Source organism: Seriola aureovittata, chromosome 12 (genome assembly GCF_021018895.1).
Source record: "Seriola aureovittata isolate HTS-2021-v1 ecotype China chromosome 12, ASM2101889v1, whole genome shotgun sequence".
NCBI lineage: Eukaryota > Metazoa > Chordata > Actinopteri > Carangiformes > Carangidae > Seriola > Seriola aureovittata.
In genome coordinates, this window is record NC_079375.1 from 14,106,660 (window position 1) to 14,128,810 (window position 22,151).

Genomic DNA, 22,151 nt, shown 5'->3' on the forward strand with positions numbered 1-22,151 from the left:
GGAGAACCAACATTCAATACCTCAAAAATACCTACAGCTACAGTTTTCTACATAGAATAAAAGGGCCAAAAATGTCAAGGATGATTGACCTTTAAGGCAAGACATGGCAGGAGAAAACATTGTTTTTTCAAGCACTGGACAATTTTGAGATTTTGGGCTACATCTTGCTTCCATGACGTGTTCTTTCAGACTACTGGACAGAAAATGTCCAAAATACATTTTTAGGGGTTTATTTCACTTTTTCTGTTTGGGTCTGTAAATTTCTCATAAATTCAACAAAAGTTAGTTTGTAAAAGTTAGTTTTATTCCTATCTATATTCTGTTTTGACAGAGAGGTTTGTTTACTTATCATTTATAGCCTTATGTAACATTTTATCCCTGAAAACATGGCAAAAATGATTTTTTTTTTTTTTTTTTTTTTTTTTTTGGCTGTTGACAATAGGGTATTTTCTCATTTTCAATGTGATAAAAAGAGACATCCGAAATCTCCTCTGCAAAAACATTGACTCTAATATTTCAACAAATTGAAACAACAATTTTGATCCTGGCTTTATCCAATTCGTGTTCAGGAAATGTATGCAAATTAGTGCATATTTAATCAGAAAATGTGTATGCATATTTAAACACAAAATTTCAGAAAACATATAATGCAAGAAATAATTGTCTTAAAATAAGTAATCAACTGCAGGCGTTTCAAGCTGATATCTATTCCCTATTCACCTGTAGTGTCTTGCCGGAAAACAGAAGTGAGGTAAAATTATGGGTAGAGGTTTAAAATGTGGCTGCACTGTGCAGATTTCTGCAAATTTTGCCCAATCATTGTAACTGTGTCCCTGGCAGAAGCTTAGAGAGTAAACACAGCTATAAACTATACAGACATCACCTGGTGCAGCAAATGCTTCCATCTAGTGTGCAAATGAAGAATTGGGCTCTAGTGAGTACTTTGGTGAGAAGTTCATTAGCACATTAACAAATTGTTTGCAAGTGGAAAAAAAAAGAAATGCACTAAAATTGTCAACCAGAATTATCCATTGCAACAATGAAACTGCATGCACATATGTACAAGTCAAAGTTGAAACAGGAAGTGCAAAATATACTAAATAATTTCAGACGGTTTGTGATGGTTTTAATGTTAACTTATTTGATTACAAATTATTAGAGTTCTTTATATCAAAAAAAATATTTTTTGGCATTTTTACTTTAATGAAGATTAAAGTTTAATCTTTAAAGATTAAAGATTAAAGTATTCTCAATTATTCTGGCTAATATGACAGTAGTCAGGTTGAAGCTGTGTTGATCTAATCACAGTGATACTGGTTTAAGTTGTCTTTCTCTAACAGATGCGATAAAGCAGAAGAGTGAGGGAGGTGTCAGACGAAGCTGTAAATAGTCTTATGACAGAGGTCCACCAAGGTAAGATAGAGACAGAGACAGAGAGAGATATGAGATGGTAACTACAAGCAACGAAACCCTCGTGACTGGAATCAAACTAAGGATGCTGCATGCGATTCACTCTATCACTGTTGCTATAACAATAGTAAGAAAAATGTTAAAACCTCTAAGAAACCATATGGTTCACCCACACAGGTGTTTTCCCTTATGTTGCCTGATTAGAGCTCTTCTCAGGACTGTGTGTGGGTGTGTACAGACTGTGCTTAATTGACAGCTCCATCACTTGCATGTTAGTTAACTTGCACCTGTTATGGCAGGAGAACTTGATCTATATCAATAATCAGTTATTTATTCACTTTCCCAATAAACAATTTTATGTTTATGGGAAATCTCTCTCTCTCTCTTTCTCTCTCTCTCTCTCACACACACACACACACACACACACACACACACACACACACACACAAAGGTCCAAAGGTCTGAGAGCACTTTCCATATATCCTTAGCTACGTCCCTGTCCCTGTAGACCCGTGTAGCAGCTGTCTAGTCACATGACGGCTGTCAGCTGATTTAAATGATCAAATTTCGGCTGTGTTGTGTGTCAACTCTCTGGCTGAACCAAACCAAAGTCTGAGTTTGGATGTAAAGAGTTGAAAACCCCCTACCTGTAAGTCACTCTAGCTAACGCACATTAACACGCAAATTAGGCAGTCTTAGGGTAAATTTGCCACAAACCCTTTGTGTAAGTTGCGCTTAGTTTATGCTTAAAAATAAGTTTCCCCTGAATTACTTAGTTAAAAGAACTGAAATAAACAGTTTGACTCACCATGTGGACGAAATATTTCACGTTTTATGTTGTCGTCGAGAAGCTCTACTCACCTTTTAACGGTTGTATTTCTACCTAGTAAAATAAGCTTGTGCTAAATATCATTGACAGGGATTTAACGTCTGCTATCTTTACTATTGGGCCAAAGGAAGTCGAGCTAATGGAGGCAGATGCACCTGAGGACCAGCTTCTTCTCTATGCTAAAGATGGCCGTTGTTCTCATATTCAGAGACTCCTTAAGTCAAGGATCGACCAAAGCATTTTTCTCGACATCAACTGCAGATGTACGTAGTGAAAACAAAATGCCACAATCCGCCGGCTGTTTTATCTCCAGGTAAACCGGAAACTGTTATTTTCCTCTTCCTCACTGTAGCTATTTCTAAAGCCAGTTCAGGATGGACACCCCTCCATCTGGCCTGTTACTTTGGACACAGAGATGTTGTGGAGGAGTTACTCAAGGTGAGAGCTGATGTTGATATTGCTCCGTATACAGTTATGTTCAGCACATATTATGTATATATACATATACATTTTTATTTGCTGCCAGAGTTTTTACTGTATTTGCAGGCAGGTGCTGATGTGAATTTACAGGATAACATGGGTGACACACCTCTACACAAAGCAGCCGACACTGGTAGAAAGGTAATAGAAAGAAAAATAAAAGTGCTTCCCTACTAGCTCATGTATTATAATAAGAAATGCTATATGCATTGTACCTTGTCATATACTGTATTTCTATCCAGCCAAACTAATGTCCTAGGAATCACTGTCACAGACTCCATCAAATGTCTACTTTTCTCCAATTGAAGCTTTAGAGTGATGACAAGTTATGGTCAGATTTTTATTTATTTATTTTTTTACTTTTACTCTGGACCCTTAAGGAGATTGTTCTGTTGCTGCTGCGGTATGATGCCTGTGCCAACATAATCAATGGAACAGCTCAAATCCCCAAAGATGTCACAGAGGATGATGAAATCATTACAATGCTGGAGGGTATGAAATGATGGGAATATTTGCTGATGGCTTCTCATCACTGTGGATCAGCTGCCGTTGTTCTCAAATAGTGTTTGTTTGTGCAGCTGCAGAGAGGAGGGAGACAAGGCGGCAGGAGGAGAAGCTTCTGGAAGCTGCCAGAGAGGGGGATATCTCAACTCTATCTAAACTGGTTAGCGTCTGAACCTTTGTTGAACCATGGCAGAATATCTGTCTATTCTTGATTTGATAACAAAGTGTAAAAATTCACACAATTAACCACAATTGGAACAACAGACTTTGCATTCTTCTCTGTCCACATAGCCAACGTTAGCCAGCACCATTTACATGATTATGGTTGTATTAGTCTACTTTTCAGTTTTAAAAAGTCACACATAAATATATTATAGTCAAGGGTCTCAAAGGTCTAAGGCTCAGTCAGGGGTCAACTGTCCTGATGACCTGCTGTATGTTTTGCAAACCAGTGGAGACTGTTCAGTGGATAGTTTGTGAACAGTTTTGCAGTGCAATGCTAAGCTGTTTGTCTGTGGTTCAACTCTCCTCTCTTCTTTAGCTCAATGGGAAGGAAGTGCCAAATATTCACTGCAGGGATGCGGTGGGTAATACACCCTTACACTGTGCAGCCTACAGAGGGCAGAAGCAGTGCATTATAAAGCTGCTCAAGTCTGGAGCCAACCCTAGTATCAAGAACAACAATGGTACATCTATTATCTTGTTCTCAGCATCATCCCTTATTTTTCTAATATTTCATTAGTTCAATAATGTTTAGGACAGTTGTCCTTGGAATCATAATTTGTTATCAAAGCATTTTAAAATCCATATGCGTGGTAAATACTATGTTCTGCTAATTTTGTTCCTAGGCTGTGTCTAAATGTGTATAATGATTTGCTTGTATGGCTGATGATGTTGCAGACCAGACAGCACTGGACCTGGTCCGTAGTGATGAACTGAAACACACTGTAGCAGCCTATCAAGACAAGGTGAGAGCAGATCACTAGTTTTAAAACCTGCTACCTGAATTATCAGGTCTGCTCATGTAAGGCACTGCTGCACATTTTGTAATACCAAAATTGAGTATACTTACAAGGTCCAACTAGTGCTCTTGACTTCAGACAATTAGTATTAAACCTGCCGTTTGATTCATGGTCCATAAAAGATGATCCAATTATTCCTTTGATTACTTTGATGATCGCACCATCATCTGGCTAGAATTTAGCCAGGAAGGATAAAAATCTGACTGATTTTTTTGTGCAATGGGCTGACCTTGTTCATGTTTCCCAAAGGACACTCATATGTGCACGCAGTTTCATTGTTGCAATGGATAATTCTGGTTGACAATTCTAGTGCATTTCTTTTTTTTCACTTGCAAACAATTTGTTAATGTGTTAATGAACTTCGCACCAAACTACTCACCAGAGCCCAACACAATCTTGGGCACTCTAACTAATAGTTTGTTGTATTGAAACTCAGTGCCTCATGTGTTCAGCACCTAATAACAGATTTGATGTTTTAATTTTCTCTTGTAGGAAAAAGTGGTCTATGCTATCTGCACCTGGTCTAAAAATAGTAGATGCACCCAACCATCTTTGTGCATTTTCGCATTGTCTTTGTACATGTTCACTTGAGGTCTGGCAACTGGGGAGGAAAAGCCTTGCAAGTCAGCAGTCCTTGCTCTTGCTTGGATGTCTGATGAGCCTGGCATAGCTTCAATGCAAAGCATTGAGGTTATTGCATAGTCATGATGGGAATAAAAAAAAAAAAAGACTAGACACTATGCTGTTAAGTAAATTGCAAAAAAATATTTACCCCTGAAACTACACAGGACTTAATATCTCGGTCTTACCGAAAACTCTTCAACACTGTCAATGAGGCTCTGTCTGAGAATTTTCTTTTTTTTTCCCCACAAAGGATGTGAACAGTGGGGTGCAGAAGATTGAAGGCCCTCTTTGGAAGGTACCCAGATGTTGAGGTGTATTCTTGTCTATTCTTAAAAAGTCAGGCAATTTTTTTGTTCAGGCTCCCCCACATTTGATGGTATAGACTTTACTTTTGTCAATGTAGTTAACACACAGTGTCATCATCATCATCATCATTATTTTTAGTATTATATACAAAAGGTCCCTCACAACCCTTTTTTTTTATCATTCTGAACAAAAGACAAAATTAATATCGTGCTCCCCTTCTGCACAATATATATTTATACATTTAAATCATTTACTATTGCTACATAGTTTCATACATCTGTTATTGACTTAATTTGTCTCTGACAGAGTTCAAGGTTTCTTGGATGGCGATCCCACTGGGTGGTAATTGAGGATGGAACTCTCTCCTGGTATCCCAGACAGTGAGATAACTTTATTTGTACACTTGTATCTTGTAAAGCTAAAACATTATAGTATGTACTGAGCATGTATAGTGTATCGTATATAATGTACATAGGCTGTTAGCCACTATAGAAGTCACTTTCTTATTACGCCATCCTTCATTACTGCTGTGTGTAAAAAGCCAGGCTTAAACGCACAATGCTTCGATGTTTCTTGCAGTGGCTGAAATAAAAGCAAATCTAATTTCTCCCAAACAATTCTTGTTGGATCAGTAATGGTTCATCAAGCATGCAGTCAAAACTGAAACTTTAAACAGTGACTACAGCTGTACTATATGTAGATTACAGCTGTGTTTTATTTTATACACTGTCTGTTGTTTGTGTGCTTTTTCATTTGTTTCTTTTCCCAGGGCTGACGCACGGGCTGGTGTCAGGAAACAGGGCTGTAAGTCTCTAACACAAGCCTATTGCATGGTAGGTCGAAGAGGTCAGAGGCTCATTGTAACTGATTAACCCTCATGACTACGCAAGGATGCTCAGTCCTTAGATGTTTCATTTGTGATAACATTGCACTTATGACACGATGATGTTCGACATCCAGTGTGCAAAGCATGGCCATAAGTGATTTCATGTTTGTCATTCCAGGTCAAACCATGGGATCATTGCTTCTTCATGCTCAGGTGCTTTGATGACACTGTGCTTTATTTTAAGGTCTCCTCAAAGACAAATTCAGTGGCAACAAGAAAAGTGAGATGAGATTCACCTTCTACACCCTCGCCTCCCTAAATAGTCTGACCGATTCAGCTATAGCATCTGCATAAGTAGACAAATATGTAAATGTTACTGGTATTTTTCCACTTAGAAATGGTTGGATGCGTTTGAGGCACATTCATCCTATAGTACCCATCACTGCACCGAAGAACAGGTTGTCGATGATGATGGTGATGGTGGTGTGGGAGTGGGAAACCTGACACAAGCAGTTCAGGTAAGATTTAAGTTACATTTTTTAAGGTGTTGCCGCATGTAGGGAAGCAATGCCGTTTAGTGTCTTTGTTTCCACAATGTATTTTAAAAATCAATGTTTGTTGAGCTGTGAGGGTTCCCCTGTTTAAGTGCCTCTGTCCTGTACTCCTACAGGCAGCCAGTACTTGCCAGCAGAAACTGGAGAGTGAAGTGTCAATATTTCTATACATGGTGAAGAATGAGGAGAATTCTGGTAAGTGTCCCAGACTGTGTCACATACCAGTGCATTAACTGTGTTGGTGGGATAAATTTTTCTAAGATTATTAAAAATTATTGTTGATAATAAAAATAATCACATGATGAAAATAATTGTTAGTTGTAGACCTATTATATAATATACATTTTAAGCAGCAATTATATTTTGTCTTTTTCTGTTTTCAAGCATTGGCTGCTCCTCTTCTGCTAAAAGCCAAAGAGACCAGTGAGCTTTCCAGTGAAACTTGTGCCGCCCTCCATCTGTGCCTTGAACTATTGTCAAAACAAGAAGAGGTAGGCAAAGTAACAAACACAATACAGTCCGATTGTAATCTCATCATACCTTTCCTCACACCTAATTAAATGCTATCAAAACCATAAAAACCTTGCATATATTGTAATGTTTGTTATGAAAGTGAAACAGCGTTCGCCTTTTGATGTAAAACAAATTTCATATAAATCTGACATCTAATTTAATCTAGTAATATTGCAGCTCACTGAGCTTCTATGAATGTTCATCTCATTGATTCCCATAACCTCACCCATGTGCTGAGCGCCTATTGGTTGAATAAATTGTACTGAATGATTACATAGCCCCTCCCCTTTACGTTATCTCTTTCATACCAATCAGGTTTGAAGTTTATGTTTGAGTGCGTGCACGCGTGTGTGTCCCTGTCCACCTGTCCTCATGGTTGTGCCGTGCCCTTGGTGTTGGGGGTGGAGGCAATGGAACAGTGTGGTAATTACTGGCATGTCTGTAGGAAGGACACAGGCAAGATCCGCTTTTATGCTTAGGTCTGCATTCAGCTTGCAGATCAGTGTAGACGCGCACACACGCACGCACGCACGCACGCACGCACGCACGCACGCACGCACGCACGCACGCACACACACACACACACACACACACACACACACACACACACACACACACACACACACACACAGACACACACTTGGATTTGGATCCACACACTCCCGCTCCAGGGAAAGGCTGTGCATTGAGCGAGGGAACTCAAGTGTGTGCATATTCACAGGCTCAGCTGGCGATACATGCTTTCACCCTCCAACAGTCAGAATACACGCTCGCAGGCACACTTCCACATGCCAGAGCATCCGAGCACAGGAGAAAGAAGAGACAGCGACAGCACTTTCTGCACAGGTACAAACCAAATAGTTTTTCTCTGCTTTCCTGTCATCGTTTTTTTTTTTAATTGTCATCTGAATAACTGGCATTGTTTGCAGTGAGCTGGTCCCAGATGACTTGGCGTGAGGTGTTTGAAGTTTGGCATCAATTCTGATGTTTTTAGGGTGGCGTTGATTTGAGGGTTGGTTTGAAGCTTTGGCACAAACGAGAGCTGTTTATCAATATGCGCAGGTCATTACTGTGGATTTAATTATCTGAATTTTGCCTGTGAAATGTAGCTTGTTTGAAGTGCTACTGAACACACTGCTCATTGCATCTTTTTTAATGAGATCATCTTATAATGTAATGAATTCTGAGTGAAACTGATGGTATAGAGAGGAAACTACTTTGATTAGATAGTTTTTTTATTTGATATGGTGATACTTAAGGTTAAGCTTTTAAGATATAATTGTCTGTTTGACCATTTTAATGCAGGAGTTGTTTTATTTTTGTTTCACAGTACCGTACGACTAAATTAAGAATTCAAAGATATACATTGGTGTCAAACTCTGTCTCATTACCAATTAAGAGACTGTGTCGAGGGATTGCTGTGTGGAGAATGGTATGCACTACAACTCTCTAAGTGTAAAACCATCCGCAAAGCAGGAATTAAAATGATCTTAATATGGAGACACAACTAAGGACTCCTGTGTCTTTGTATGTGGTTTTTGTAGAATGAGCTGTTGATAACTGAAGCGATTTTGCATCAGATAGAATGAAGTCTGCTTTAAAAGTCAGCTAGATATGATATTGCTCAACAGTGCCCAAATGTAGCATGTTTACAAAGTGATGTGTGCATTGCCAAATCACATTATCTTAGTATGAATTGGCAACAGCTGCTGTCCTGTCACATGGAATAAACCGCCGTTGTTATCGCAGGGAGGCTGAGGACATTCATCACAGTCGCATCACCCAAGAAGCATTGAAAATCACATAACAATGGGCAGTGAATTCATTTCTAATAACCAGATAGTATAACAAGTAGAAAATGTCTTAACAAGCATGTTACAGCCACCGGTCTCATGTTAAGCTTCTGCTACTACGTGCGCTAAATGGATTATATTTTCTACAGTGCTGAGATTGGCTGTATTAGGCAGGATTAACTTTAATCCCATATTCCCATTGTCCTGCCACAGATGCCTCCGTCGGTGCCACTTACACATTTGTTTTCTACAGTACATAACACACAGGAGTCACGTGTTGTTGTAATTGTGCTTTGATTTCCAGGCAGATGTGTAACAGAGGAGCACGAATTATATCTCAAAGGGTTTCACAGCAATTACAGTATTGCCCCTCAGCAGAGAAAATGTGGTCTGACCCAGTTCAGCAGCTGCTGCAAAATTAAAGTATGCTGGTGAGAGCACCACATTTATTCAGTATATGCAGGACACAGTATGACGGGTTAGCGACGACATGACAATAAGGACAATGTTAACTTTCTTCACAGAACATTGTATTGAACATTGAGCTGCAAATAGACAATCCTGGGCGGAAACCATCCTGGAACGTTGTTATAGTAACTCAGACAAAACAGGTTTATAAGCCAAACCTTTCTCTGTGTTTCTCAGGCAGCAGGCTTCCACATTTGTCAAGAAAACAGATGGAGGCTTTTAGCATGAAACCACTTAGTGGTGACACACCAAGCAGATCCGTCACATTGTATTGCTCTGAAGGCGAGAGAATGTGGCATTGTATTTTCTTTTTTCCTCCGTAGTTATTCATAAATTTGGATCAACATAGTATAAGAAAGCAGATTGCCTTCAAACCCTTGGGAATTGGAGAGAACACAAAGTACAGTTTGCCCCTTACTTCAACCATGGCTGCATGTGTTACTGACCTACTGAGTGTCATGTCATACCCAGGAGAGACAGACTTCAGTGGGGGACTGCTAAATTTTTTTTGTTGGTCCCTGCACTGGCCTCCTTCTTTTTCAGGTCATGAGATCTGTATAAGATGAGGAAGTGCACATTCAACCTAGTTCTTTGGGACACAACGTGTGCACCTACCACTATTTCTGTGTAATTGGTCACTATATCTCTCTGCAGTTCTCATGTCACACTCAAATAAACAATTTTTTAGTTGCTCAGCTCCCAGCCATCGAGTCATGCATAGTTTGTTATACAGTTACAACTGGTTAGAGACAATTAGTTATTACAGAGTACCATATAAAGCTGTAATAAAATTTCCCTCTGAGATTTGCGTCCCCTTCAGCAGAGGAAGCAAATTTTAGAACAAAGTAAATGCTGTACCCTTTGGGGTGTTGGCCAAGGAGAAGCATCCCTCCCAGGCTCCAGCAACAGCTACAGCACACAGCCTCAGCAGGGCTTAAAATAGCGCTGTTTGTGCTCAGGCGAGAGGATGCAGTGAGAGCGAAAAAGCTGGCTGGGATAGTTACACAACAAAGTGTTGTGTTCCTGAATGGGCTCTTAAACCAAGTGCCAGGGACATGGAGTGTTAACATAGGCTTCTACACAGTGGGCTCATTTACTTTATACCATATATTCAAAGAGGCTGGAATTAAGTGATGTTTTTCAAGGAGAATCTATTTATGGATATTTCTAATGGCTCTTATTAGCCAACATCACCATGTGTCTCTGTTTGGGAAAATGGGCAACTGGCAAAAGCACAAACATTTTAAAACAAGAGAATGATACAGATTTTCTAACTATTGGATTTCGTTGAAATTATAATTTCTTATCATTTAATCTTTTCAAAATATGATTATGTTATCATAATATGACTTCCCAGATTGTGTTGAAGGACATATCTTTAAGTCTGGGGAGAAACTATAAAGATGTATGTGTTTCTCAAATATGAATTGAACAGAATCTAAATATCCACTAACACTGTGTTCCTATTTTCAGACTGAACACAGGGCTGAACAAACAATATAGCAAGTGTGATGACAGCAAGAGCAGAAGTGCGGTTTGTCCTTGACTGTAGGTGCCAGACGGCTGTTGAAGCTCGTGCGAAAGAAGCTGCTTTTCAGCTTCTGTCACAGTTACAGCAGAAGTCTCAGTGAAACAGAGTCCATGTTTATGTACAGTAGTTTGTTTTTACAAGGATAAAGGTCTATATAAAGTGATCATGGATAATTTAAGTGTGAGTGTGGGTTTATTGGTTACAATCAGATGTGCATATGTACAAATGGGGTGATATGTGGTAAGGTCATAAATGTGTCAGGATAAACAGTCAGTTAACAAACTTAATGTAGCGTGACATATTCTGATCATAGGGGTTTTATAGCTCTGTCGCAGAGTTAGGATCTGCATATTGTTACAAATCAGTCATCCTCACCTTTGTAAGTGTATACGAAATAAAATTTCACTGAGTCAAGTCTGGGACACAAAAGAAATCTGGTGTACATTATGTATTTCCAAAAGATACATAATAAGCTTAGCTGGTGTTAGGGGTGCTCCAATTGGAATCAGATCAATATGCATTACAAATGGCTGGATTAGCAGCACCAAAAACTAATCAGCAAATAAGCAAATGTGTTACTCACTGTTTTCACTGCCTCATCCATCTCCACTGCACAGACATCTGCAGCAGTTTTGAAGTTGGAGCTGCTGACTGCAATGGGACAGTTCTATATACTGAATATTATATGTTATAATTGAAAAAAAATCTTGTCAAATAAATTTTAGAAAATCATACACATACTGATGTGTATTTCACAGTTTTTACTTTAGGAATTTTTTTGGGAATATCTCACATGAAAATGACGTCCTGGAATTTCACCAAAAACATTTTTTTGACCTTGTTGATCACATAAAATCTCCATGGTGATCACTGAAACATGATGGTTATAGGTACATATCTGATAGAATAATTCTGAACTGAATTAAAAGAAACCCTCCTTGAGCACATCGAGCACACAGCAGATTCATCAACAGGTGTGCATGGCTGTGCCCACAACATGATGTTTCAGGCATTAAAGAAACTTTTCATCTTAAATAGAAGACACTGGCCTTGTTTTGCAGTCTCAGATTTAGAGTGTAGTTTCCAAGCTCCTGTTTCTCTCAGACTTCACTGCGTTGCCCAAGGTGATTCTGGGAGTTTTTTTTTTTCTATAATCAGTGAACTTTCAGTGAACTTTCTGTCTTTGTGTTTCTTCTTTCCTGTTTATGTTACTTAAAAAGGCATTTCATTGGTAATTGAGTTTATTTATGTAATTTAAAGTTTTAATTGTCTTAGCCATTCTTAATCATTTACAGTAGCAACTGTAGATTTTTTTTTTTTTACTTTTTTACTTACTGACTTATGTCCAGTTAGTGAAAGAGGCACGACAGCAGCGTTAGACAATAGGAAACATTGATCTAGTTTGTCCCACACTGGCCTGGCTCAGGTTGCTCTGAAGGTCCTGGGCTACAGAGCTCTCAGAGACTGGGGTATTTGGTTCCGACTGGAGGAAACCAGATCTGTGGACAGGTATAGAACAATGGCCTGCCATCAGAACCACTAAGACAATCAAACCATCAGTCAATATTTGGTAGTTACACTGTCTATACTGAACACATGCATTAGAAATGTTGCCTCAAAACACATGAGCATATTCCCTTCTCATACTGTACTTTGTCTCTGGTGGCTTGTGCTTCCAGGTGTGGAGCCTGAAGTTAGAGCAGGAGGTGGAGAAGAACAAAGCTCTGACAGAGGCCCTGCAGAGTTTGGCAACTGAACACTACGAACTCAAGCAGTCGCTGAGCAAGAGCAGGAGGTCGTCTACCCTCAGTACTCTCACCGAAGATGACTTCTATGACGCTGAATCAGGTCAGCAGCCCTTACTGTAAGTGGTCAGTTAGTGATGTAATCAAGAAGTGAGGATCTCACTGGGGCTATAAAAGACCAATACAGGAAGTAGTTTTTTTATGGAGTGTCTTGGCCAAGTTATAAATTACAGTCTCAAGCATTATCTTCTCTGATCATCTTCTAATTTGACTAGTTTTCAACTTAAAAATGATACTGTGTTAAATGCATTGTTGAGTGAATTGTGCTCATTCCTGACATTGCAGAGCTGTCCTTAAAGGTAACTTGTGGAGTTTTAGACCAGTAGCAGCCCTATGGAGCACAGTTTTTACATGTGGGTCCTATGACATGCTACACGTTCCAGACAGGAAGAAGAGTGCAAGTTTGGATGTAAACAATGAGCAAAGGAAAGGTTTTTGTTTTTTTCAAATCTCTTATGAGGAGGCCATTCAACATGTTTGTCAGGCCTCAATGACAAACATATTTCTTTTTAGTGAGTAGCACTAAATGTAAACATTGCTTTTTGTTTAGAGAAGAAAGCTCCACAGGGCAACTTGTGACACATGTTTACATACTTGTGTCTGAGCAAACGCTTCCAGCCAGCATATCTTCATCACAACAATAATGAGCATAGTTAAGAAATACAGCTGTACAGAGTGTGTGTGTGTGTGTGTGTGTGTGTGTGTGTGTGTGTGTGTGTGTGTGTGTGTGTGTGTGTGTGTGTGTGTGTGTGTGTGTGTGTGTGTGTGTGTGTGTGTGTGTGTGTGTGCGCGTGGTTGTGACAAGACTATTGGCACAATATCTGTCTCTGAAATTGCCCAGACAACATTGTCAATGTCCTCTTCTCTTATACTCAAGGGTATTCAGAAAGTGATTATGCTCCAATTCAATTAAATTACAATTCAAATCATTAGTTAATGGAGAGGAATTAGACAGTGGTTACTCACCAAATGTCTGTCCTGTAGGTTAATTGCATCAGCAACATGATTATGGTAAAAATGTATTGCACAAAGTTAGCTTCTCTGTCTAGTCGAAAGCCTTCCCTCTACAACATGTTTGTGGACTATAGAGCAATCTTTTCTCAAGAATCATTGCATTATTCATAGATAGCCCTGAGTTATCTACTGGCCAGAGACACTCTGTAGTAAGACTCTAAAGTGTGCTCAGCATATGTAAGAGAATTTTCACGGCTAAGCTGAGTGAGTAAACCCCAACCATGTTTTTCTTTTTTTAATATAGAGAGTGTTTGTGCAGCAGGGTTGTATCTACTACATCCTGATTCATCCATGCAGCTGTTATGTCTGAAATTGCAATTCCTGTCAGCACATCATTTAAAATAACTCAGACTAACATATACAGTCCTCCATCATAGAGTGTGCAAATACAACACCATTCTCCCTCCCCTCCCCTTTATGTATGTGACAGTACCTGTAATGTCACTGACAGTACCGGTTAGGGGAGGAGTTGCATCCAGCATGCACAGAGCAAACAATGTTGGAGGAAATGAAGCCTCGCTGTGGCCTCTCATTGGAACACAATCCTCAGGTGGGGTTTGGCTGGCAGCAGGGAGGGGGAGGTTGGAGAGGAACTTGAGCACAGGTGGTTATTTGCAGACAGTTTACTGTTGAGGCTGCAGCTTTCTGAGCTGGCGACTCGAACCTGTGTGTGTGTGTGTGTGTGTGTGTATGTATGTGTGTATACATGCGTGAGAGAGTGTTTGGCATCACCTGGCATCTGCCCCCTGTCATCATCCTGCAGAGTCGGAGTCGGAGCTCTCTGTGAGCGGCTTCCTGTCTGTGGCCAGTCACTCCTGTGAAGAGGACGAGGGGAGAGACACCCCCCTTCGCAGCAGCCTCCGCCATTCCAACGCACACAGGGGGCCTACCGGAATGTCAGGGGAGGGTAACCGTGGCAACCAACCAGCCCAGTACAATGGAGTCAAGAAGCACAGGTGGGACATGCTCCAGTTATGATGTCATGCTTGTTTACTGGCTTATACGATGATTGTGAGACGGGTGGAAATTCAGAGACATCCATGCTGAGTGCTCTCCAGCAGAGTTAAAGTAAAATATAACTTTAAATTACTGAAGGACTGTTGGGTTGCAGACCTCCTCCATCAGCTAGCTGATAGGCCCGTAAATGGCAGAGTTGGTGTAATGGGACACCACCTTTCCACTCCGCTCTGTTTTTGTAGTCAAGTGTTTTTGTTTGAGCTCCCAATCCACAGAGAATAGCCTCTGCTGTGTTTTTCCAGACGGATCCAACTCTCCAAGTGAACAGTCAACTTAGCGCTGTGTTTTGGTGCTTTGTTTCGTGAAGATTTGACAGTCTCTTTCATTTCCGTAGATGCTGGTTCTGCCTTGGCCTCTCTTCTTTAATCCAACAAGTGATCCATGAATAATTTAGCATGTGCTGGCTCAGAGTAGGAGTTGGAGGAAAGGGGCCTGGCTGGCTGACTGGTTGGCTCTGTGTGCATATGTGTAGGTATGTGTGTGTGTGTGTGTGTGTGTGTGTGTGTGTGTGTGTGCTTGTGTTTGTGTGTGTAGTGCATTAAAGATTTATGAGGTGTCTGTTTATTTGGAATTACTCCTGTCATTCAGAGATACGTCTGTCCCTGGTTGCCTGTAGATGGGCTTAAGAGTAGTTGTTTAACATTTCTCTCACCTTCTGTACCTTTCTATAATAACACCCTGCCATAAATTCTCTAAAAATGTCCAAATAATCTGCCTTTGACTGAAGAATACAGTATCGTAAATGTTTTATTTTGAAGATTTGAAGACTTATATATCTCAGCTGTTGGCAATGTTGGCTGTAGGAAGTGCATGCAAAGTATTGATGTAACATATTCATATGCCCTACTTCATTTCCATGTTGGCTTGTGTTTGGGTGGCCTCTGCTGAACAATGCAGTTGAAAAAATAATTTTATCGGTATTATTATTTAGAATATAATATAATCTAAGATAGATAGGTCAGATTTGTTTATAAAATTTGAGCACTTCATCAAAGAAAGGATGGTTTTATTCAGCAGTTGTAAAAACTACAGGTCTCATAAATCTTCAGTCATGTACAAGTCCAGCTGTAGATCCAGTTTACTTCAGAAAATAGAAAACCCCATTATCATGTTTCAGTTTTTCAGTCTAATTAAAGAAATCCTCCATGCTTAAATGCGTTTTTGAGCAGAGGCTAGCATGTAGTATAGTATGGAGCAAACCCAGACTCTCTCCCTCTCTGTTTATTTAGCTAATTTAGGTTTTTATTTGTGTTGAGGACACCATCTTCCTCCAGCCAGTAAACGTTGTAAATCTGTCAACACTACAGCTGTCAGCAAGACTGGAAGATAAACGGGGCTGCTTGACTAAATTACGTCTCTGTTGTGACTAAGTTTAAGATTTAGAGGGAGTTGGAAATTGGCTGTGTGTGGCAAAGTTAACACAGAGATCAGAATTTAATTAATCTAAATGGTATGCAAACTTAATTATGTGAGAAGTGTTGCTGAACCGAACTTGCAAAAAAGAACAATTTAAGGAGTGCATCTTATAACCAGTCTTTGAAACCAACACACATGCAGTTGTACATCCATTCATGGATATTGCATGAGGCTTGACCGGAGCAGCTGACAGCTCATTAGCTTACAGGTGTCAGATGACTTTGTTTCCAAATGGTGGGTCAAGCTATGTTATCTGTTTTGCAGCTTTTAAACAGTTAAAACTCTCAGCAGCCCGAAGACAAAATACCTGTTTTAGTGTGTGGTTGACGCTTGCAGGTAGTGGATTTGGTGTCATATTATGAAAGTAAATCACTAAATCAAGTGTGGAGAAAGCCAGGTCGGATTGCCTGAGGTGTCGATGTTTGCCTGCACGTGACACAAACATTAAAAATCTCATGACTTTCCATTAATAAAGATAAAAACGTATTGTATTTACACATAGATGGATGTTTTGGCACATAGTATTGGCACTGTTAGAAGCTGTCCTCATTAATGTAATTCTCTCTCACAGTTGACAGTGTTTCTCTGTCTTTATCCTACTGTCCCGTAGAACATCTCTACCGTCTCCCATGTTCTCCAGGAATGACGTCAGCATCTGGAGTATCCTGAAAAAATGCATTGGCATGGTGAGAACAGACAGACTTCCTTCAACAGATTTACCTTTAATTTGTTACACTGTAATTTGCAGTTTGGAGAAAATGAAAGCAGAGACTTGAGATTTTGTTTTTAAGTAGTCTTATTGAATAAGAACTGAACTTACGTGAAAAGTTAGGTCATTGTGATAAATCAGTTTTGCACTTCCTCATTACTTTCTTACCCTTGGTAGTATCATTCTTTAGTATCGGTGTCCTAAGGGATCCTAGTCTTCACTCCAGACCCTGCCTGGATTTCATTACATTTAATAAGGTCTATTAATGTTTTACTCCTTAATTAATCATGGATAATGAGTCGTGCATAATGTGGGCCGACAACTAGATATACAGTCAATATACAGACACACATGGGACACTGCTGTATACTTAAAGCCTGTTAGAGTTGAGACATATTGATTGAATTAAGATAATATCTCCTAACTCCTCGCACCGTGTTTTTTTCTTTTTTTGGGGGGTAAATAACTGTATTAGGCAAAAATGAGGCAAACCTCTTCTGAGGCCTTACAGTGGGTCTCGGATATCGCAGTCAAATGTTATACATATAAAGAGTAGTGTTGATTCATGGCACCACCTTAACATATTGAATCTGTCCATTAATTGTGACCTTTTACACCCTAAGTGCACATACATGCACATCTCAAACGCATCAGATAAAGATCTTTGTTAGTGTATTCACATGTTTATACACATATTATGTAACTGATTCACACATCATATATAAGCTTTGCAAAGAGGCCACTGATTGCAGCTCTTCTGTATTCAGTTGCATTCACTACTCATGCACTAGTCTGTGCCCTCACAGCTTCTTTTATCTTCTCCAACTCTTTCAGGAGTTGTCAAAGATTGCCATGCCTGTGATATTTAATGAGCCTCTGAGCTTCCTCCAGCGGCTAACGGAATACATGGAGCACACCTACCTCATCCACCAGGCCAATGCCACAACAGACTCTGTCGAGAGGATGAAGGTATCACCAGGCTCATGTTCACTTTCTGCAATAAAAACACATAAAATATAGTTAATCTCCAAGGTAATATGTCAGTACTTATTTGAGTCAAGTCAAATCATAATTCATAAAGCACTCTGCCATTATTTAACTTTGTGCTATCACAGTCTTTTTGAATCAAACAGTTACATGCTGTTATGGGACTCAGTAGTTACTACTTTATATTTCCTATCATAATAAAACATTAAATTAGTTGTTTGCAATTAATCATAAGTCAATGCTCTGTAGTGTGTTGCAGCATTTGCTGTGTCAGCTGTAGCATCACAGTGGGAGAGGACTGGGAAGCCTTTCAACCCACTACTGGGGGAGACCTTTGAGCTCATCAGGTAAGACAGTAGACAACCTTATATTCACACATCTGTCGTGAGCACACTTATGCACAAAACATTTTGTATTTAGTGACGATTTAAGATTTTTTTTTTTAGTGGACTTTCCCTGTAGTAGCAGCCATGTTCTTGTTCTCCATCAGAGACGATTTGGGCTTTAGGTGGGTGTCAGAGCAAGTAAGCCATCACCCTCCAGTCAGTGCCTTTCATGCTGAAGGCCTCAAGGAGGATTTTGTCTTCCACGGCTCCATCTACCCCAAACTCAAGTTTTGGGGAAAGAGCATAGAAGCAGAGCCCAAGGGAATCATCACACTGGAGCTCCCCAAGTGAGTGCACAGTCTGAGACTGCTTGTAAGTCTCATTTGATTCCTTTTGAGCATCATCTTACACAACGTGTCTGACAACTTCTCTTTACTTTCCCACTTCTTTGTCTCTGCAGATATAATGAAGCCTACACCTGGACAAACCCCTCCTGCTGTGTCCACAATATCATTGTTGGTCAGCTTTGGATTGAGCAGTACGGCAATGTGGAAGTGATCAATCACAAGTAAAAAAAAAAAAAAAAAAAAGAAATCTCTTCTCTTTGTGGTGTTCTGTGTGTATGTTTATCTGCAAACGAGCTTGCCTAGTACATTTCCACGCATAGAGACCTGGGTACATGAATAACTTGTTTCCGTGCTCTGCAGTGGAGCGTTGATCTACTTTCAGATTCAGCTTATTGATCATGGGAGCAGAACTGGGACAGTTGCCATTAAAATAGAAAAGCGGGAGCAGGATAATTAATGTTTGAGAGCCTCAGCTCACAGAAGGAGAATAGTAAAACAGAATTAGTAAGCAGTCTGTCATTCTGTGGCAGGACTGGAGAGAGATGCAGCATGACGTTCAAGCCCTGTGGCCTCTTTGGGAAAGAGCTCCATAAAGTGGAGGGATACATCCTAGATAAAAGGTATTGTCTCTGTTGAATTATGATTTTACTATTTATCAGACGTTCAATATTGCCTTAAAGCAATAAGCACATCTATCATAAATTATTACATTTTTAATTACTTTGTCATATGTAATGTTACAAGACAGTTCATTTTATAGTGGTTTTAGTCATCAGGATTGTCATAACAATAAAGCTCAGAGATGATGTATCAAATAACAAAGACATCTAAAGCTGTGTTTTATTAATGTTTGTACTTTGTATGTTTGCAGTAAAAAGAAGCTCTGTGCAATATACGGCAAATGGACTGAATGCCTGTACACAGTAGACCCTACCACCTTTGATGCCCACAAAAAGTCTGACAAAAAGAATTCAGATGAAAGGAGGGGCAGTAAACAGGTAAACAGATTAAATAAATTCAAAGTCACCTACATTTCGTCTCTATTTGGTTCAAGTTAAACTTGGACTTATTTGTGTGTGTATGTCTGTGGCCCCAGAGCAGTGTGGATGAGGAGCCAGAAGAGATGCCTCCACCTGATGCTGAAACAGTCCAGGTCATCCCAGGCAGTGAGCTCATCTGGAGGATCACACCTCGACCAGACAACTCAGCCAAGGTACGAGATGAAAACAGATGGCGGTGCAAGGAGAACAATTTGTAAATTATAAAAAGAGAAATTGTTGCTTCTCATCCTTGCTCCTTCTATGTTGAAAATGTGTTAATTTTATTCTCTCTGTGGCAGTTCTATGCATTCTCCACATTCGCAATGCAGCTAAATGAGCTGGAGAAAAGCATGGAGGGAGTCATGCCTCATACAGACAGTCGCCTCAGACCTGACATACGCGCCATGGAGAATGGAGATATAGGTACACCGTATGACCTTGATTTGAGTTCCCATTAAGCCACACCAGCTAAGTTCCATGATCAGACTCCTGCATCTGTGTCTCACAGATTTGGCAAGTGCCGAGAAGAAGAGACTCGAGGAAAAACAGAGGATGGCCCGGAAAAACCGCACCAAATCAACAGAAGAATGGAAAACAAGGTTAGTCAGTTAGAAATGTCATCTAATGTTGCTTTTCAATTGCTGGTTGTGGGTCTGTTTTTACCTAATGCCTCCCTATTGTCTTGTGTTATCCACTGTGCCTTCCCATTTATTATAACTGAGAAGGAATGCTGCACTTGGTCCAAGGTTTGGCTCAAAGCTTTGCTTTTTTAATGTGGTTTGCTTGGATGTGAAGTGCTGCACTACACCACCCTCCTCAGGAGAAAACACACAACTGCAACTGTGTCGTTTTTAACTGAAAGCATTGGTCAATACACTGACATTCATGAAGATACTGGTGTGTGATACTGGATACTTAGTTTGACCAAGGAGGACTAGCAACTTTTCCACTTGTACACATTGGCATCTTGCCACAAACTAGTGTTATGCTTTTTTTTGTGTGATCTGTGTGTTTTTATTTTTAATTTCTGTTAATCAGCAAGTAGGGTAATCATTTTCACTGAATCTTGTCATTATCACATCTCTGCAGGTGGTTTCAGCAAGGACCCAACCCTCACAACAAAGCTCAGGACTGGCTCTACTTGAAAGGCTACTGGGACAGGAACTACACTCATCTGCCTGATATCTACTAACAAGTAGAGACACACAGATACCATACACGTGGTTATCTACTTTTACTACCTTCAGATTGTACTTGGGTTTTGTGGTGGGGCTCCTAGTATAAGCTTCAGTGTAATTGAGGTGGTATAGAACAGCAGGTAGGGAATAGGGTTCAATTTAAGAAATTATGCTTAAAATATGTCTTTTTAAAAAGCAGTAAAACACTGAATGAACCAAGAGGCATATATTCTTCAATAGATGTGTGAACAATAAAGCACAAAAACTCTCTTTTGCTCATTTATTGTGGTTCTCGACCACTTACGTATGGTATAGGCATGTACTGGAAAAACTAGAATGTATTTTAGAAGTGTTTCATGTTAGATAAATGGAGTGTTTCAACAGCAACCTCAGTCTTACTGTTTGTAGTTAGTTGTTCACAGTTCCTACTGTTTATGAAAACATTTTACTCATCAGCTCAGAGACATAGGGGGCAACAACACTACAGACAGCTACAATGAAGAGCATAGATTAGATGTTTTAACCCTGACACTGGTTCTACTTGTGCATGCATACTATAATGCAGTGCAATCTATTGAAATAGACCACTGTGGTGCATTTGCTTTTTGTTTTCATCCCCAGTGCAATGAGTGGGGCAGATATTAATGTTTAACTGGATGTTTGAAATTTGCCTCATTGCTTGTTTGCAGTGTCCACTGCAATCGATTGTAAACCTGTCTAAACCTGTGTTTCCCTGTAACAGTGATTATGAGTAAAATGTTACCATATCTGACAAGAATGAAGACGAGTACTACAGTAGCAAGACTTTTCCCATAAAATAAATGCTTTTTCTGTAGCCCTATACTATGTACTGTAAGATGTGTATAGAGACTAACAGCGATGCACATAAGTCTACCTGATTCTGTGGAGACAGTAGCACTTTTTTTTTTCTAACTGTACTAAAGCAGGGACACTGGCTCTGCACTGATAGATGTGTGTGCGTGTGTGTAAAGGTCTTGCCATAGTTAAGTATAATTAGCTATATTCTTCGTGCTATGTGCATTGATCTAAGTGAAATCTAACTAAAAATAAATGCATGTGCATCACTATAACTATGCAAGCCTTACCTCCTTCACAATCAAGCACTGAATATTCATTCTCTCATGTTGTGGATAGCTGCTAGAAGTTGTAATTTTTTTCTTTTACCACTCTTTGGGTATCAATGAAAAGAATTTCTATTGTTGCTAAATAAAAGCATAATATTAATTAAACATCCGTGAGTTTGTACTATTTGCTTTAATTTTAATTTTGACAGTATTCAGGGGTTTCTTGAGTGCTATATAACAAAGTGAAGACAATATTGGTCTTTGCCCGTAATATACCCCACTGCTCTGTCGGTTTTACAACTCGTCTACAGATCAGGCAAAATCCTGGTTGGAAAATCCTGGATCTGTATGGCTTGCTGAGTGTGTA

At 39.7% G+C, this 22,151-nt stretch overlaps 1 protein-coding gene and 1 long non-coding RNA gene across 4 annotated transcripts; one reads left to right on the forward strand and one right to left on the reverse strand.

Moving 5' to 3' along the window:
• The first annotated feature begins 1,992 nt into the window (after positions 1-1,992).
• Positions 1,993-21,949, forward strand: LOC130179021 (oxysterol-binding protein-related protein 1-like). 3 transcript variants are annotated; one of them, XM_056391725.1, is made up of 29 exons: positions 1,993-2,059; positions 2,367-2,502; positions 2,592-2,677; positions 2,786-2,860; positions 3,100-3,211; positions 3,298-3,383; positions 3,765-3,909; positions 4,124-4,191; positions 5,120-5,164; positions 5,482-5,555; positions 5,945-6,008; positions 6,180-6,281; positions 6,397-6,519; positions 6,672-6,750; positions 6,940-7,046; positions 12,540-12,708; positions 14,443-14,635; positions 16,723-16,798; positions 17,656-17,790; positions 18,058-18,155; positions 18,299-18,481; positions 18,595-18,702; positions 19,012-19,101; positions 19,353-19,479; positions 19,578-19,694; positions 19,821-19,944; positions 20,030-20,120; positions 20,247-20,267; positions 20,611-21,949. In XM_056391725.1, exons 2-29 carry the CDS (start codon positions 2,379-2,381, stop codon positions 20,711-20,713), a joined length of 2,925 nt encoding a protein of 974 aa, XP_056247700.1. In that variant the 5' UTR covers positions 1,993-2,059; positions 2,367-2,378; the 3' UTR covers positions 20,714-21,949. The 3 variants fall into 3 exon arrangements, with proteins under 3 accessions (XP_056247700.1, XP_056247701.1, XP_056247702.1); XM_056391726.1 differs by having other exon boundaries at positions 2,019-2,059; positions 2,330-2,502; XM_056391727.1 differs by lacking the exons at positions 1,993-2,059; positions 20,247-20,267 and having other exon boundaries at positions 2,296-2,502.
• On the reverse strand, positions 15,686-18,051 carry LOC130179023 (uncharacterized). The gene is made up of 2 exons (XR_008829220.1): positions 17,743-18,051; positions 15,686-16,777 (listed from the first exon to the last, which is right to left on the reverse strand). It is a non-coding gene; the product is annotated as an uncharacterized LOC130179023 (long non-coding RNA).
• Positions 21,950-22,151: the final 202 nt, after the last annotated feature.